The sequence below is a fragment of the Vidua macroura genome, chromosome 2, assembly GCF_024509145.1.
Source record: "Vidua macroura isolate BioBank_ID:100142 chromosome 2, ASM2450914v1, whole genome shotgun sequence".
In the NCBI taxonomy this organism is placed as follows: Eukaryota; Metazoa; Chordata; class Aves; order Passeriformes; family Viduidae; genus Vidua; species Vidua macroura.
Window position 1 is genome coordinate 14276562 of NC_071572.1, and position 19001 is coordinate 14295562.

General features: G+C 41.7%; 1 protein-coding gene across 1 annotated transcript in view; it reads right to left on the reverse strand.

Annotated features, from left to right (window-relative positions):
* SMS (spermine synthase) overlaps window positions 1-16476 on the reverse strand; it is a 44698-nt gene extending 28222 nt beyond the window's left edge. The window contains exons 1-2 of the mRNA XM_054002179.1: window positions 15111-16476; window positions 1652-1772 (exon numbers count right to left, since the gene is read on the reverse strand). Of these exons, the coding sequence (XP_053858154.1) occupies window positions 1652-1772; window positions 15111-15423 (434 nt within the window). The 5' untranslated portion in view covers window positions 15424-16476. The remainder of the gene's footprint in view (window positions 1-1651; window positions 1773-15110) is intronic.
* Window positions 16477-19001: the final 2525 nt, after the last annotated feature.

Sequence of the window (19001 nt, forward strand, 5' to 3'; positions counted from 1 at the left end):
TCAAACAAATACAAACTACACTAGCAGAAGTACACTGTTTAGGGCTACCTTAAAACATTCAGGCTTGTTGTATGAACAGAGGAAACAAAACTGCTGAGGTCCCAAAACTCACAGAAAGTTCCCCTATGCACATGTTCAGTTGACAATATAACAAAAGCAATCGAGTCAGCTATTTTAAAATTATATTTTTATAAGAACCTTTCTCAGGGATGCTTCCAGGTGCCAGTTCATTTATCTCCTGGGAAAGTTATGTAACAAAACACTCTTTACTAGGAAGTTCCTGGAACACATCGAAAGACAGGCAATTTAACTCTGAAACTGTTCCTTTAGAAGAGGCTATCATCTTAAAGGGAATGATCAAATGAATTTGCAAAGAGAAAACCCAATTTGAGAATTCACATCTCAAATCCCTCTAACACTCAAGGAAATGCAAGAAAGCAACATGAGGCCATGTAATCAAATATACCCAACCTTTTAATCTTCTACCTACTTTTTACTTTTAGGTATTATCTTTTAATTCTTCAGAGCTGGTAGAACCTTGATATTATCTTTTTAGGAGAATTACATGAAAGCTTAACTCAGTAGAGAGGAAGGATAGAACCTGAGTAGACAATTACCAACGTTGCTATCTTTTCACCGACTCAGAGACAAAAGGTTACCAGAACTGCAATGTTGATCAAATTATTCAGGAAGAATATAAAAGCACATGTAATTAGACAAACAAACAAGGCTGTACAAAAGCAAGACACAACTAACAGGTTTTTCTAGACACATCCAGTATAAAAACCAAGTAATTTGGAGCAGAAAAAGCCAGTGCCACATTTGAAAAGCCAATTGAAATGTAATAAAAATTTCATAGAGCACAACTGAGAATGATAAACATAGAACTACTAGTATCTACTTACTTGTTACCTTAGTGTCCCAAAAACCCCCCCAAAAAAAATCCCAATTAAACAAACCACCAAGCAAAACAAACCCAACCAGCGGGCAACCCCAAAGCTGCAACTGCCACAATTATGACAAGAACAGGTAACTGAATAACAATAAAGAAATTTAGTGCAATAAAACCATGGTAGTTAGTTATAGACCAGATTAATGTATACCATTATCAACTAACTGTGAAGCAGCATCAGGAAATCAAGTGAATGTAGTTTTGTTTATCAGTTTGTCCCAGTAGACTCAGCTTTTGTGTCACTAATGACACCAACCACCCTTATCATGCTGTTAATTACCTCAGAAGCTGCTTGAGAATTTGAAGCATATAACAGCATGTAAATACAGACAGACACAAAGTTGTCATTGTTCACATGCCAAGGTTAGACTCCAAAATGTTTAGACATATTTAATAGTCAGAAAATCACAAATACATTGAACTGACTTGAGCTTTCCTGCATCTGGAAGGACTAGTGCTGAGACCAAGGCACCATCCTATGGTACAGAACAGAATGACCAGCTCAACCTTCTGATATCCAAACTGCAAGATGACATAGTCCAGATTAGAAACAATATTCTGCTTTATCATAGCTACTTCATACACAAGGCTCATAAAAGGATAGCTTGCCCTGTCAACACTACAGGAGGTCCAATAGAGGGAGAAATAAATACTTTAAGGAAGAACAGCAGAGACATAATCAAAAGAAAATCCACTCACCTGCCATTTTTTTTGATGTAGGTTACTAAATAACCATGGTCTTCCCAGTTATGAACTGTTTCTGTCATTCCCTGCTCCTGAAAAATGGGCTGTAGAGCTTTAAGAACGGCATTACAATCAGCTGCAAGATTAAGAGAAAAAAAAAATCAGTGAGGATTTTCCACTCAAATTACTTCTGCCTTTTTTTAGAGTTTTTCCCTGGAACCCTGGATTAATTTTTCTTTAAGTACCATTTGAACACTCATGTATCTTCTCTTCTGCCCATCCTCATCTACCCAGAGATATTTCTCAGTGCATGGGCATCCAAACAACTTTAAATCAGTTTTCACACCTGAGCAAAAATGGTTATCTATCATGGATGTAATCAGTGTATTTTTATTATAGCTACTATTGATCATATACTATATCACAATCTACACAAGTCTCTTATAATTTCTTGTAAAATTTCTTATGTCTTTCACATAATTTCTTATAAAATCACTTAACACAAACAGCAACCCCCCAAAAAAACCACAGCATTAACAAGAAGCCTCAAAAATGTTAAGCTGTAATACTGGATAACTACAAAGTCATTGAAGACTAACCTATCCACTCTACCCCTACACAAACATCCTTTTTTCTAACATCCAGGCCAGAGCAAGTCCCCAGATGAAATCTCCATGATATTATGGAAAAGATTTCTCAGAAGAGCACACAAAAGCTCACTTGGAAATAACTGACATTCTGGTACAACTAGCTTCAAAAGCAAGCTGATAATTTGTCCATACAGGTGTTTCTTCAGTCAGAACATGGTAAGTTCAGAAGTCTCAAGTTTGCTGTACAGTTTTGTGGGGTTTTTGTTACCCACAACATAGCTTTAAGGAACAATTTTAGTTTCTTCAAATAAGTGTCTCAAAAGCAAGTTGCAAACTTTGCCCATTTATTTTGCAGTTGACAAGGTGAATTAGTGGAGGATACTCCTAAAATTGCACTTAGCAGAACACAAACAAAACTGGAAAGACTTATCACACCAGTGTCTGTGAGGAGACCTAACAAAACATTAATCTACTGGCTGTCCCTGGAAGATAAATAACATCACTTCCACCTCACAAAACACAGAACTACGCCACTATGGTCATGCAGTATGGCATCAATACAACCAGGATTTAGTATCTCCACCAGAGAAATCACCTGACACCAACATAGTATGGAGACAGTTTACAACTAAATGCTTCAGCACAGACACGATCTTCCCCACTGTGACTTTCTTAAGGAGTTATTCCCAAGGTACTTTGTTTTACCCATGCTCCCAAAATGCACATACATTGGAAAGTAGCAGATATAATCAGCAATAGTTTCCAGGATAAAATGGAGTTGTACGAGCTACAAAGAAGTGAAAAAAAGATCCATACCAAATAAATTAAAGTTCCTCAATCAATCATCTCTATCCAACTCCACAGTAGACTAAGCTAAAAATCTGATTGCTTGAAAGTTGTGTTTGCTCATCCATAAACACTAGACTTGAATTACCCCTGAATGTTTCAACCAGACAGACTAAAGTAACTGATAGAGTATTTACTTTTCTTTGAACAAAATGAAGACCAAGCCAATTCCCCAGTAGCCAAGGATATTTAATAAAAGTTGGAAGGTTTTGCTTATCACTCATTCTATCTGATCTCAATGCATGTTCTGAGACAGATTTATTATTCATCTTCTAAATCTCACTCACTAATTCCATGTTGCAAACTAAAGGCAAATAGAACTGACAAAACTAAATTCTGCTAGACCACAGTGAATTCTATAACTGCTAGTTAAATAATCTTAGTCAGGAGCACCACTGTTGAAACAGCACAGTCCACTGCCACCATGAAACTTCTTCCTTCCCCTACCTTTCCGTAAAAAATATGCATCATCTGTACCAGTAAGATTTTAGACTTCCTATCCAGTGTCAGGTTCTATACCGGCAATAAGGCTCAGAGTACACAGCTTGTCTGCCCAGTAACCATGGTTACAGTAGGAATAAGCGGGCCAGCAATCAAACCAACATGTTTTTCAGACATCAAAAGAATAGATAAATGGGGCCATAACTATGAGCCACAGTGCTTAAACAGGTTCTAATCTCTGCCTTGCACTGGCAAGGGAACTTTGCAAGGCTCACTTTGAACTTGCAGTTTCTGGCAGGAATCAGCCGTTTTTGGAGAAGGTAAGAGCAGCTGCTCCAATGCCAGTACATTCACAAAGAATTTTTGTCACTTCAGACACATCATCCCCACTTCTTCAGTAGCATTTGCTTCCTTGCCCAACTCCTTTACCTTCTCCATCTTTTTCACAACAAATGCCTACTTTCACCAGTTACTTCTTAAGCCACAAAAACATTAAAAACTCTGTTTACTAATGCATGCCATACCCTCCAAGGGTCAGGAGTAAAATTACATGGGTCCCAAATTGAACCACTGTCCAACCAACCCCCAAACCACTTCACTTCTGCAAGACTGCAGCAGGATGGTGAACAGACTGAAAGAACTGAAGTACTCATACCACATTTAGCCTGTTTTCAATAGCCTTAAGGAATCCTGCTAGGTGCATCTTGGCAGACACTGCAGGACAAATCATCACTGATATTTTTCTGCTCCATGAACATATCAACCCCTCACATACAGCTCATCACTCAGCCGCAGAGTTCTTTGCTAAGAAAACAGGCACAAGCTTGATTAAGCTCTCCCTATTATATTATTAACTTTAGGAAATTAAAACAACAACATGCTCTTTCACCAGGTATCCTTTTAGTTATACCACACAAGATTTGCCTTGGAGGGCTAATTAATTCTCCCAAGTTGGAGATTCCCTTATAAAATGTTTGAGGCCTAAGTGGTTGCTTGAAGACATCAGGAAGTTTACATAATCTTGGGATGTCTCACCCAAATCCACTAGTCACCACCTCACTCCAAGATCAGATATGCTGTTATCAAGCATTGATAAGCAAATGGGACAATGGTGATTAGAACAGGAATACCTTTGAATCTACACCTAAATGTTTATTCAAGTTGTCATTACTTTTTTTGGTTATTCAGGAACAAAAGAAACAAACTCTGGATACCAAGTATAAAATACTAGTTTAGGCATTTGATAATTATTTGCCAGAAGTAATGAAAAATGCCCAGAGTTTCAACTTTAGAGAACAGGAACAAAACCCACTATGTATAGGATTTGAAATACATGTATTTTTCAGGAGAGTCAATGCCCAGTTTAGCCAGAACATTTTTGAACCCCAGCATGCCTGAAGAGAAGACTTGCAGCAGTTGCAGATGTTCCTCTGAATTTGAGCAGCAAAGCAGTCAGTAATTGACTGTAATCTGTGAACATGAGAGCAAAGTCCAGAGTCGCTGTAAGCATCAAGTCTGGCCTCATGCACAACACTGGCTAGTTCCACCCTGATACTTGAGCTCAGTGCTGGAATCATCTGCTATTGACCCAGACTATCCCTAAAAATATTCTGGATTAAGATTTCATGCCCTACAATTAATAAAATTTCAGTAAGCTATGGAAACATATTAACTCTCATTTGAAAATATTCACCCCATTTACAACTTTAAATTTTTCTTACCCTGATTTTCAATCATTTCTTCTAACAGTTGGCAATATAGTATAACCAGAACAATAAAACACATCAAAGCATTTATATATGATTCTGCAACTGAAGAATTTTGCCTTGGCAGCTAGATATTCAGCAGAGAAAGGTGAAGAAAACAAATCAAGTGCTTCATTAAGAATACATTAAAGAGTTAGCATAAATTAGGAATCAAGATGCATAATATGCTAATAGTAAATAGCAACCTGAACTGCTGGCATATTGTTTCAGTTCAGAGCTGTTTAGGTTGTTTCAGCATAATAAAGCCCTGTGTTTTGCAAGTCTGATATTCTTGCACACAGGCACTCTACCTATCAACCCCAATTCTTCAAAATTCTTACAGGAAAAGGAAATACAGAGACAGAGTGGGAGGGCACCACGTACAAGTGATGAAGGGAACACACCTGACAGAAGAGATTCATTTCTAGGCAGCTGAGGTCCAGGGACAGTTCAGTAAGAGCAGCAGCAGGGGGTGCCTCCAACGTGCTACAGCTGCACACCTGACTGCTCTGGCACTGAACTCGCTCAACTCAAGTCAAACTGGCAGCCCCCTCCGCCACCACCTCTTACTGGAAATAGTGTCCTCAGGCTCACAGGTGTACAGGGAATCTCTCACTCACAGACTGATCCAAGGCATTCTTCCAATGCCAATATTAATGCCAGTATCTCAATCTTAACCATTAAAATTCCAGAGCCAAGGAGAAGCTACAGGCTCCCATCTATTTTCCATGTCCTAGTTTTCTTAACACTTGAGAAAATAGAAATAAAAACAAACAAAAAAAAAGTGAAAGTCACAACAGTTTATGGAAAGTCAACAGCTGCTGCTGCCACCTCCTTCTCCTAGGTCCCCCTCTCCATTGTATATGACCACATAAAGCAATGCATAATAATTTGCAGATAACTTCTTATCACTTAGTCATCAACTCCTGCATGGCAATCTTTTTCTTAGAACTAGAAAACTTGAGAATTGTCATTCTTTTGTGCTAGTTAAAAGGATCTACCTGCATGGAAAATGAGTGAGCAGAGCACACCAGTGTTTGAAACAGACTATCTAGAGTTTTCACAGCAATATCACAGGCTCAACTAAAGTCAGAATGCCAACAGTTGCCTAAGCTGATTCTTGTCCTCTAATAAGAAAATAACCCCACACCTCAGAAGAATGAAAGCACACCCTCCAAGCATACTCTGAGACCCCTGCTTTTATAAATGCCCAGAACAGATAGCTTGTTAACAGATACAAATGAATAACAACTGGCTTTAGCAATATGCACCTTCTAGGTATTAAGTTTCAAAGTCTCCCACCAGAACATACACACAGGAAAAATCCTCTGTTTTGTCCTTGATAGCTCTGCAAAAGAAGAAAACACCAGGAAGCAGAAAACTATACTAAAATTACTCCTTTCAATTTGCACCCATGAGAACCATCCTCATTATGTTGACTTAGACATAGAAGTCAATAAATCATGTATGGCATGAGGCTTAAGGGGGCAGCAGGTGGAAATAGTCATCCACTACTCATTCATCCATGAGAAAACAGATCAAGTTTCCTTGATCATGTATTACACAAGATTAGGAGTAGAAGGCTGCTTTTTCCAAAGGTTTCCACAGAACATCTCCCCCACTCCCATTTTTAAGGATTTCCAGCTACATAGTGAATATGGGCAAATGCAGCTATACTGTCACATCAGCAAGTGCATGAACTTACTGGCACTTCCATGTGATCACCAGAGCCAACAGGAATCACTCTGTGCATCCAAGGGTCCTTTAGGAAATTGTGGGTAAAACAAACATGATCAGAACAAGCTCTCAAAGCATTAACAATACCAGGCTACAAAAAGGAGAATTCGACACTCTCTCCTCCCCTGTACTACCATCACCTTTGTATTAGCTCCCTAATCACTTTCAAGGGAGAATTCCACAGAAGATCTCAAGTTTTTAGCAAATATAGGTCTATGAGATCCATTTACTTCCATAATGGAATAAATACATTAAAAATAAGTTATTCCTTCACCCTTCCTCTACTTGATTTGCTGTATTAGGGCTATCAAAAATCTAATTTACTACACAAATATAGGGTGCCTCTGCTTGTGGGTTCATCAATATCTGAAGGCTCACTCTCGATGATTCCTGCAGAACAATGTATTATGGAAAATTTGAGACAGTCCACCACAGAGACCTGTGAGAGGGGTTTTCCCTTATTAGCTTTTGGCAGAATTTAGAGAAGACCATGTCTGGAAGCACATTAGAGACCATATTTTCAATCACTAGTAGAGTCTCCCCCATTCACTCTGATATCTACAAATTATTTCTTTCTCTATTTTTAATTAAATATATGCTTTAAAAGTATTTTCCTATACCTGGCATCTAATTGCAGTTAGTAATGATATGACATCCTACTACAGTTAACTTTTTAAATGCCCATCTTCTGGAAATGTGCACAATAGATCACAAAGCAATTCTCTGGTAACTCAAAAAAAAAAAAAAAAAACAAAACAAAAAAAAAACAAAAACAAAAACAAAAAAAAAAAAAACCAAAAACAAGACAGAGGCCTCCACTTGAGTCTTAGTATCAACAAATGTAATTTCAATGCCTTAACAAACTTCATTTGTCTCCCAGTAACACACAACTCAAGTTCACCAACTGGCATACAAAGACTGTTCACATTTTAAATCTTAGCATCTGTTGAAATATCTGTAGCCCTTCCACACAAGAAAGCTGTAAAGAAGAAAACACCCTTGGTAACAGAACTTCAGCATAATACCAGCTCTTCTGGTCACTTACATCTTTCAAGCCACTTTCATCAGCTGACCATCTTCTAGATAAATGTTAAGCACAGTACTTGTCCTATATACTTTCCTCTCCTTTCAAGGATTTTGATATTTAAGAGGCATGGTCAGAGAAATGTATCTGAAATGGGAAATACTGATGTGTCAAAAGCAGTCTTCATTTCCAGCAAGAATTTGCTCTACCGCCTCAAACCAGAGCCTCACAAAAAACATCTCCCACTCTATTAGCCTTCACCTTTGCAGGTGACAGTTCCTTCATGTCTCAGCAAGCAGCCATTGAGAACCTGACATCATGCTGGAGAACCAGATAATTATATTTTCAGAGTTCCAGTCATACAGCATTTTAATCTTCAAAACTAGAAATCAACAAAAGCAGGCAATGAGTTCATAGTAACTGTTACTGCTAAAAATGGAAAGCTATTAATACCTGTATTAACACCTCCTGACAAGCCCCACTTGTGCTCTGACACTCAGCAGGCCAGTTCTTGGTCCAGGCCTGCCAGAACTAGACCATGGAGACCTGCAGGGCTCAGCTCGTAACAGCCCAGACAAAGGCACAGGCTGAGCCCAGACCACTCACAGAGGCTGCTAAGGAAACACAACCAAAACAGACCCATTCCTGAACTGCAGTTGCAAACACACCTTTAGCCAAGGTTGCTAACATAGTTGCAAGCTCCAGAGACATCTGAGTCTTGTTTAATCCTTATTTACATGGTCTTCACATACAGATCATAGTTAAGGAGTCAGTAAATTTTGTTCACATACCATAAATCAATAAGGTAAGGAGATAAGCCTGTCATCTGCATGTTATCACTGCAATCAGATGTTTCAGCACTTCAGACAATCCAATGCTTGACAGAACCAGTCAAATTTAGCTATAAGGATCAGAGATACCATTCCCTCACAAGAAGTTCAAATATACTTAACATGTTTTTACGGCTAACTGCAGCCAGCTCCAGCCACAAAAGCAAAATCTGTCTCACAGGAAAAAACAAAGCCTTAGCACCTCTAGTACATCAGGCAACAAAAGCACCCACCAGAGAACATCAAATTAGAAGTAACTCTCTGTATAGGTAAGTGCTCAAATCTGTTATTAATAAGTTTTATTTATAATCTTAGGCTTAGACTAATACTGAACTTGACATCTTCTTCCTCCTTCATACACAAGATTGACTTACTTGAGAAAGAAACCACAAGTTTTCAAGAAAAATAGTAAGCCTTCATTCAATGCCAGTCATCTCTTCCTGCATTCTCTGCTATTTCCAGGCTTAGTATGGGATGAACAATGATTCAACATCTAGAACTGTTGATTATCTGCTAAATAAACCAAACCAGCACCAGTTCCAAATTGTCTTAATTACAGCAAGACACAGTTCAAAACACAAGCAACTGAACTCACACAGTGTTTTCCCAGGTAGAAGTTAGGGCAGAGATTTCAGAGATAGTAGCAAGAAAAAGCCAAAGCAGCACCCCCCCAACCCCCCCTCTGCAGTATTTAGTTCTCCTAAACACTCCTCTTCCCCCTGCAGATTACCCTTTCAGAAAACCATTTTCTTAATTCTTCAAGTAAGGAAACTCAACAAAAAAGCTTTTAAAAGATGTAAAACTCAAAACCTTCTCAAGTCTTCTCCCCTTCAAAAGTTTAGATCAACACAGCCAAAAATAAGCACATAAAACTTTAGTACTGCTCCGTGAAGAACATTAAGACATCCAATCCAAACAAAGACAAGAACGAAAATATTATTTTAACTGCATTCAGTTCAAATATTTAACAATTTGATAGCCTAAGTGAAAACTTCAATACTGAAAGAATATTTAGGAGGGTAACTCAGAACACCTGGTGGTTAAGATGTTTTCCCCCCCTGCAGTGCAGAATTGAGCAGTGGACCCAACCCTGCAGACAGGAAGCAAGCCACTGACAGAGGATGCTCAGCCTACAAAAGGTCATTCCCTTCCTTCTATCTCATTGAAAATATTAACTTGAGGAAAATCAGATCATGTGCACACACACATTCACTTAATTTTTCTTAAATTTAAGCATTGCCCTACCTCTCGAACCCCAGCATTCCCAGAGTGTGAAATTTACCCAAAAGCCTCCCAAGCTTTTGTTTTAGTAACTGTGCCAGCTCAGGTAATCGCTGCTCTCCTCCACCAGCTCACTCATCTGTGCCCGGGCCCTGAGTATTACTGACACAACTGTTTGTGCCACTGTACCATGCACTATTTATAATCCCCCCAGCAATAATCCCAAACAGCAAACATGGAGACAGTTCTAACTGATTTCCAACTAATCTGCCTTTCAAAATAACTTTCTGAAGCAAAGAACCCAAATCTCACAAGTCTTCATATTATCTCTCCTCCCACCCTCAGAGAAACCTGAAGAACATCCATCAGTTCAATACTCAACAACCAAGAAAACTAAGCTTTGTTAACACATTCATGCATGGATGGAAAAACTCCCATGTGTAAGCAGATTTACAACATACAGTACATCCAAAATCAACTCTGTACAGGTATAAGGCATCAAATATGTATATACTTTCATAATGAAGTCCTCAAACTAAGTAATTTGAGGAGTCTCAAATTCATCTCTTCGGACTAACAAAAAGACCACAACTAAAGCTTTCTATGCCCCAATTAAAGAAGGCTAGCAAGCTATGTCCATTTTTATAAATGTTAAAATAATCTTCTTTTATTTTAGGATAGGGAACACTCTGCTGCTTGCTTGCTAAAGCTGTCTGTTTATCTCCAGGGTCACAGATAAGTAAAATACTTCTGTTCAAAGGGCTGAGCTCTTGAGTTGCTAATTTAACCAGCTCTTGAGAAGACCATTACTGAAACTCAGGCTGTTCTATCCAGCTATCCAAATATTCACCCTGCTTATATTTTTAACTGACTACTCCTAAAAAACTAATGAGGTGCCTAATTAGAGGAAATAGTTACAAGGACAGGCAAAAGGGCCTTTTTTTTAAATAGTACAGAGACTTTTGTAATACAGAAAAGAAGACAAGGACAGCAGACAGACAGGCAAAAGGGTTTTTTTTAAATAGTATATAGATTTTTGTAGTACACAAAAGAATTTATTGAAAAGTTTGAAAAAACTAGCAGCTTTTAGCAGAAGTACATGGCTTTAATCATCTCATGCAACCCTATTCCCAAGGCAATACTGTGTTCCCCCATCTCAAACCAACACAAGAGGACCTGTTTTCTCAAACTCCCCAGACCCATGTTTTTATTGACATCGCTGCCATTTGCAACAGCCTTATGGAAGCAATAACTGCAAACACTAAGAAATGGCTACCTAAAGTTATCAGTCTCACGATTCTTGCCGAGTACATTTAAGTCCTGAAGAATTTACATGACAAGCTCCACAGTCCAATACTCCAAGACAACTGGACTGCCTGAAGAAACCAGGGCTGTTATTGAAAGGGTTTGCAACATGCTAAGTCATTCCGCCAGTGAGAACAACCCACCAGAACCCACACCATTCTGTAGCACAAGTAGTTGCTAACAGCTGCACAAGTGTTAACTCATGACAAAATCCCATCTTCCTCAAGCAGAGCTGTATCCTGTGGATCTTCTCCCTGCCAGCGACAAAGAAAGCCTGCATCCTTTACTCACAGAGAACCTCAGAAGACTGAGGATGAAGACAAGAGACACATACTACAGGACAAGGATCCCAGAGAGCTGTTAACACCACAGCCTTTATAGTCATCTTCAGTCTTGATGGTAGACAATTACAGTGATACTTTGGATAGCTGCTATGTTAAATGTGAACAGTAAGGAACATATACAGATTATTTCAATCATTTATAATGACTCAGACCAAGCAGATTCTTTAAAAAAAAACCACCATTACCATGTACAGTTATTGCAAGATGCATTGCAATGAAACAAACTATTGTACAACCTTCCTACAAAGTACAGATGCAATTATCTGGACTTCTGCAAAACCTTTGACATGATCCCCCACAACATCTTTCTCTCTAAATTGGTGAGAGCTGGACTCAGTGGGTGAACTGTTTGGTGCATAAGTCATTGGACAGTCATATCCAGAAGGCTGTGCTCAGTGGCTCAAAGTTCCAATGGACATCAGTAACAAGAAGTGCCCCTCAGAGGTCCACACTGACACCAGTTATTTAGTATATTCATTAATAAAGAGATCAGTTACAGATGGCAACAAGCAGAGTGGTATGGTTGCCACACCTGAAGAATGGGAGGGCATCTAAATGGATCTGGACAAGCTTGAGAAGTGGCTCATGGGAATCTCACGAGGTTTAACAAGGCCAAGTGCAAGGGGCTGCACCAAGGTCTGGGCAACTCCTTGTATCAACAACCTCTGGGGATGAACAGATCAAGAGCAGCCCTGCCTAGAAGGACTTGGGGGTGCTGGTGGGTGAGAGGCTGGACATGGCCCAGCAACAGGCACTTGCAGCCCAAAAAACCAACAGTGTCCAAAGCACTGAGGGCAGCAGGGTGAGGAAGGGAATTCTGCCCCTCTGCTCTGGTGAGACCCCACCTGCAGTGCTGCCTCCAGCTCTGGGGTCCCAGCACAGGAGGGACATAGACCTGTTCAAGTCCAGAGATGATCAAGTTTAAGATGTTCAGAGAGATGGAGAATCTCCTCTACAAGGAAAGGCTGAGAGAACTGGGATTGTTCAGTATGGAATAGAGATAGCTTTGAGGTGACCTAATCACAGCTTTCCAGTACCTGAAGGGAACTCAAAGCTGAAGAGAAACTTTTGAAAAAGAACCTGGAGTGAAAGGGAGAATGGCTTCAAACTGAAAGAGAATGGGGTTCAGTTCTTTACTGTGAGGGTGGTGAAGCATTGGGATAGACTGCCCAGAGAAGCTGTGGACACCACATCCCTGAAAGTGTTCAAGGCCTGGTTGGATATGGTTCAGTGTAAATTGACCTAACCCAAGGTGTAGCAGCCCATGGCAGAGAACTTGCAAGTAGATAAGGTCCCTTATCTATGTAGATAAGTTCTCTTAAGGTCCCTTTTAACCCATCCATAATAAGCTGGCAACTTCTGTTATATTAACACCTATACAAAAATGCACATTTGTCAAAAACAAGGACACAACTAATGTTTTGAGGAACAAGGAGTGTGCATTTACCAAGTTTACAGATTTTTGCCTTCTCCAGAAGGAAAGATGGAACAGCTTTAGCTAAGACCTAGAAAAAAATATGTTATCCTCACAAGATCTGAAGGTCCAAAACCAAACATTTAATTTTACTAAATGCCATTTCATGGCGTTCCCCACCATTCAGAAGTCTAGTTGTCCACCTAATTTGGAGAAAGAAAAACTCAATTAGTTGACAATTTATGATTAAGCTATAAGGTTTAACTCCTGTAATAAACTATACATGCACATTCACCAACTTTTTCTATTTAGATGACTTTTTGTGTTTTGGACCATAAACACTAGATGAGAGGAAAAACTCCACATAAGAAGTACAAACCAACTACTGAGCTGTCAGAGCAGAAAGAAAGTTCTTCATGTCTCACTGAAGAGGTCTGTTTTGCTGCGACAATTGTAAGACAGGAAAAATGCTTCTTCCTTCCTTTGATCTACACAGCAACACTTCTATAGTGGGTCCATCAACCTATCCCCATTTAGGTACATCCATCTTGGTCAGAGAATGATGCAAACACTGCCCTCAAAAGTAAAGGCAAGTGGAAAAGCCTACCTAAAATCAAAGCAATTGTTAAGAGCCTTACCATGTTCTCTAATGAACAGCATTGCTTTTTATATCATAGAGAAGCAAACATACCTATGGCTTATTTTCGATACACCTACTTTATCCCTGGCAATTTTCATCCTTCTGCAGAAACCAGTCATGGTTGTAACTCTTGAACCTATGGTAGCTCAGAGAACTATAGAGACAAATAGGCCACCGTGGGGGCTGGTTGGTTTCTATGAGACTTGTTTTTACACTAGTCTAGCTTACCAATTCTGCTCATAGTACATTAGTCAAGCACAAGATGCAAGGAAAATAGCAGGACTATCTCATTTGCCATTAGGTCACCATTACAGTGGCTAACCTGCCCTGAAAAAAACTCAGTGTAAAAGGGAAACTGAAAGGTTTTCACTGTGAAAACCACAGTACACTACCTGAAAGCACACTCTTTGCGAACATCTGCAGTAACACCTTCCCCTTCCTGCTCCCGGCTCTCCGAAGCGCACATGCAGCAATGCCACAAAGGGCACAGCTCGCAGCAAAGCCCCCGTGGTCAGGAACCTCCTTCTCAATCCAAGCTTTTGAAAGATTTTGTCTGCAGATGCAAGGAACTGCCTTCACACCAAACTGGGAAGGAGAAAGGGGTTCGACATAGGAGGCCAGGCCGGCCCAGGGGCGGGGGCCGGAGGCCACACCGAGCCCGCGGCCTGGCTCAGCACTCAGAGAGCCGCTTTGGCGCCCACGGCAGCTCCCCCCTTCCCCCTTCAAACCTTCCCACCCGGCTCGGCCGCCGGGAAACGTGGTTGTCGCCACAGCCCGGCGCTCCAGCGCTAATCGCGTCCTGCACCAGGTTCGAGCAGCACCGCAGTGACACCGCACTCCGCGCCGCACCCGCGCCTCGCTCGGCGGCAGCCGCCAGTCCGGTTCGTCGCACCCGCCTCAAGCGCGGTGCAGCCGCAGAGCCAGGGCGGCCTCGGGGGTGCCCCGGCCCGGCCGCTCGCCAACAGCCAGGCCCTCCTTCCCTTCCCTTCCCCCGGCCCTGCAGTTCGGCGCCTCCCGCCCGCCCCCGTGGGGAAAGCGCGCCCTGGGGGAACCCGCATGTCCGCCCCGGTCCCGCCCAGCCCCGCTGGTGCCCCCCGAGCGGGGCAGCCCCCGCCGCGGCGGGCTCTGGGCAGGAGGCCGCAGCGGGCCGCCCGCCTGCCCAGGGGCAGCGGCGGGCACGGGAGACAAACACGGCCCGGCGGGAACGCCGGGGAAAGGGCCGGAGGGGGGAGGCGGCGCCCGCGCGGGCCTCATCCTCGGCGGCCCCGGCGAGACACCGACCGGGGCGGGTGGGGAAGGGAAGGTGCGCGCCCCCCGCCGTCTTCTAGCCCGGTTACCTGTGGCGCCGAGCAGAAAGTCCAGGGTGCTGTGCCGCGCTGCTGCTGCCATAGTGAGGTAGAGCCCTGTGCCATGCCTGGAGCGGCGGCGGCGGCGCGGCCCGAGCGGCGGAGCGGCCCTATATGCGCGGGGGCTGCGGCGGCGCGGGGGGCGGAGCGCGGCGGGGCGGGGAAGCGGCGGGCCCAGAGACCCGCTCGGCGTGTCCGGAGAGCCCTTGGGGGTGCGGCTCACCGGCCGAAATCCCACCCCCTGAAATCCCGTAATGGTGTCCTGGTGCTGTGGCCACGGAGCGGTCCGAGCGGCAGCGGCCATGGGGCTGCTGTGTGTCACCTGCTGCCCGCCCTGGGCACGGAGGGGGCCCGCTGTCCCTCCCTGCAGAGGGACCACCACCAGGGAGTCATTAAAGCCTTTTGTTTAAAGTCTTTTTTTATTCATAAGGGATAACTGTAAAACAGCGTGCTGAATCCACAAATTACATTAATCACATGCAGTTGCAAGCCCTTAAAAATAGTATCCAGAAGTAGTTAGCTACAGGACTGATCACAGAATCACATCACAGAATCAATTAGACCTCTGAGATACCGAATCCAACCTGCGGCCGACCACCACCGTGTCAACTAGACCATGGCACTGAGTGCCACTTCCAGTCTTTCCTTAAAAACATCCAGGGATGGTAACTCCACCACTCCTCTGGGCAGCCCATTCCAGTAACCTTTCTGTGAAGAAATTCCTCCTAATGTCGAACCTGAATCTCCCCAGGTGCAGCTTAAGACTGTGTCCTCTCATCCTGTCACCAGCTGCCCAGCAGAAGAGACCAAGCCCCATCTGTCTACAGTCTCCTTTCAAGCAATTGTAGAGAGCATAAGGTCACCTCTGTCTCCTTTTCTCCAGGCCAAACAACTCCAGCTTCCTCTGCTGTTCCTCATCAGACTTGTGCTCCAGACCCCTCCCAAGCTCCGCTGTCCTTCTCTGGACATGCTCCAGCCCCTCAACATCCTTCCTGAATAGAAGGGCCCAGAACTGGGCACAGGACTCCAGGTGTGGCCTCACCAGTGCTGAGAACAGGGGAAGATGTTTGGCTGTGTCAGTCACTAGGAGCTTTATTGCATGAATGAGTGTGGATTTGCACAATGCCACGGCATCAATGGTTTCACATGCTTCCACAATTAAATGAAGAGATTTACAAGTAACTGCCATGTGAGTAATCTAATGTGCTACCATGATTAGTTCCATAACTTTCAATAAAGATTTTTTCAGGGCAAACTTACAGTATCCCCGTTTTGAACAGTTATAATTCTGCACAGACACCCTGGGCAAAACAGAAACATTCACTGGAAATGTGCATCAGAAGACACACAGACATCTGCAGGTCTGTACTAACTATACTTTCTTCAGATGGTCTTCATTTGAAACAGCTCATGCATGATAGGCTGGGGGATTTTATGATTAATTACCTAAAATATACAGCTTTGCATGTTCCCATTCAGTGTCTTTGATCCAGTCTTGGATGTTACAGGGGATTACATAGTTCTGTTTGGGTGGCTTGTGTATCCTTGTTGCCATTCCATCAGGAATTCTGATTTTTCTTAATGCCATCTTTTCTCCTTTTTTTTTTTTTTTTTAAATTTAACCAAAATCAATGCTTCCTTGCTGCCAACTTCAATCTCTCTACATTTTTTTTCCAGACATGGAACTGCCACAAGACAGCCAGTAAAATCCATGCTCTTTGAAATCTATTGCATGTCTCACCTTTGCTTGTGCCTGCTGCAGTGGTTTCAGTTACCTCATTCCATAAAGGAGCTTACTGGATTGATTTTTACTCTCTTCAGTGGGAGCAATGCCTTGTGTTCTGTTCAACCTATTACATTGTCTATCCATTGTGGAATAATTGGAAGAAGGTAATAGTGATGCTGCCACCTAAGTGCCTTCAAATGTATTTGTTCATACGTGCTAAGTGCCTTGCTAAATTATGCCCTTTCATACACATGAACAACTTTCCTGGGTTTACAGGGAAGGAAAAAAAAAAAAAAAGGAACATCAATATGTCATCCAAATCTTTTCCTGGCATTAGTTTTACAATTGAAGGCCAACCATTTCAGACTGGCACTTAGAGAAAGTTGAAACATCATCTTTTTAATTAAATTTGCTGTGGGAAAAAGAACAGTGGTTTTACTGTGTCCCTTTTTATATTATGAGAATTTTGTGATTTTGTAGTGGGATGAAAAGCTAAAAAGGCTAATGAATTAATCCAAAGAACAGTATGAAGTCTTTCTTTCTTAAACTTTGACTTAAAGGATGGTTCTTATGCATAAATGGCTTTTGCAGCTCCTCATTGGGTTAGGTGGAACTGGGAAAGCTGGAAAAACAACATGAAAAAATTCAATAAAGGGTGAAAAAGAAGAAGAAGAGGTTCATCTTGGAAACTTTGGTAGAGCTGTAGGAAAACATCCAACAAGAGGAAGAAACCTGCAATATCAGTATGTAGGAGTGAAAGCAAACAGTAAATTACATATGGTTTTACAGAAAAGCATAAAAACAAAGCCCACAGAATTTAAGCCTCCTTGTGAAGGATCCCATTGCTGAGGAAGGAACTAACACAATTCTCTTCCACTTCTTTGGCGTGACTACTTTGTGCATACTACTTAACTAGGTCATGCCTGGGATATTTTTGGGAATCTTCCTGTTAAAAAATTACACTGAAGGGAATTTTAAAAAGGGCAATTAAAATAATTAAAGAGATGAAGGGATTGATTTATGAGACAAGATCAAAAGATCTGGAATATTAAAACATGTTTCACAAATCCTGTGGAGTTTGGATGACATCACATTGTTAAGATTAGCACAGACTGTTTGGAAAGAGTTTATTCAGTGTGAGGTTACCTGCGTATTTTCAAACTAGTAGAAACTGCAAAAGTGGGGAAAAAAGGTTGAGGCGCCAGTGTTTAAAAAGCTTTGGGCTGAAAATCAAGAGCAGAGACCATACCCTCTACAGGTAGATTGGATAGATTAGATAAAAGACACCAGCTGATGGGAACAATCTTTGCACTGGCAAATAGCTGGGACAAAGGCTTTGCAGAGTATGCAGTAACCTGCACTAGATGTGTGGTTTAGCCTGCATAACCCCTGTTCTTTCTGGACCACAGCAGGCTGAGATACCAAGTGTTTCAAGTCTCAAGGTTTTTTAAGCAGGGTGTAATAGAATTTTTAACCACAGGTTCCCTGTTCATCCTCTCTGACTACATCTACCTCTGTTCATTGTTCTGAAGATATTTCACCTACAACTGCCACAATCCTAAATTCACCTCAAGAATGAAAAACCAAACTTCTTCTCATACAGAGCTAAGAAACATCCTTGAAGAAAAATATTCTTTTTCCTCATTTTTATAATCTGTTCAGAAATTCATTAACTTCAGGTCCTTCTGAGTCCAGCTCAGGGTTCACTAGCGTTGCCTAACAATAGTAGATTTTTTTTCCCTGAATGGCTAAAAAGTTTCTAAAGTGGTAACACATTTAAGACAGGAGTTCACAAGGGTTCTGTTCACCCTTGTTTAGGAACACTTGTATATCTCATGGCTTTATCACTTGGGAATAATGTGACCATCTCACAATGCTATTGAAACATTGAAGTTAAACGTATCTATCTAAAATAAACTTACACATGAGTTCTCTCTCCATTCCTGGTTCTGTATATTGAAAGTATTGTTAAACATTAATGCAATACAATTAAATAAGCAGAATAACATGTGCAAACATATTATCCCAAGCTGAAGTGCTTGCTAGAAGATAGCACCAAAATGGCAAAAGCAGGGGCTGCAAACAGAAAAGGGTTAGGACTTGGTACAAACCCCTGAAAGTGCTTTCATCATCTTCATTGTTTGTACATCTGAATC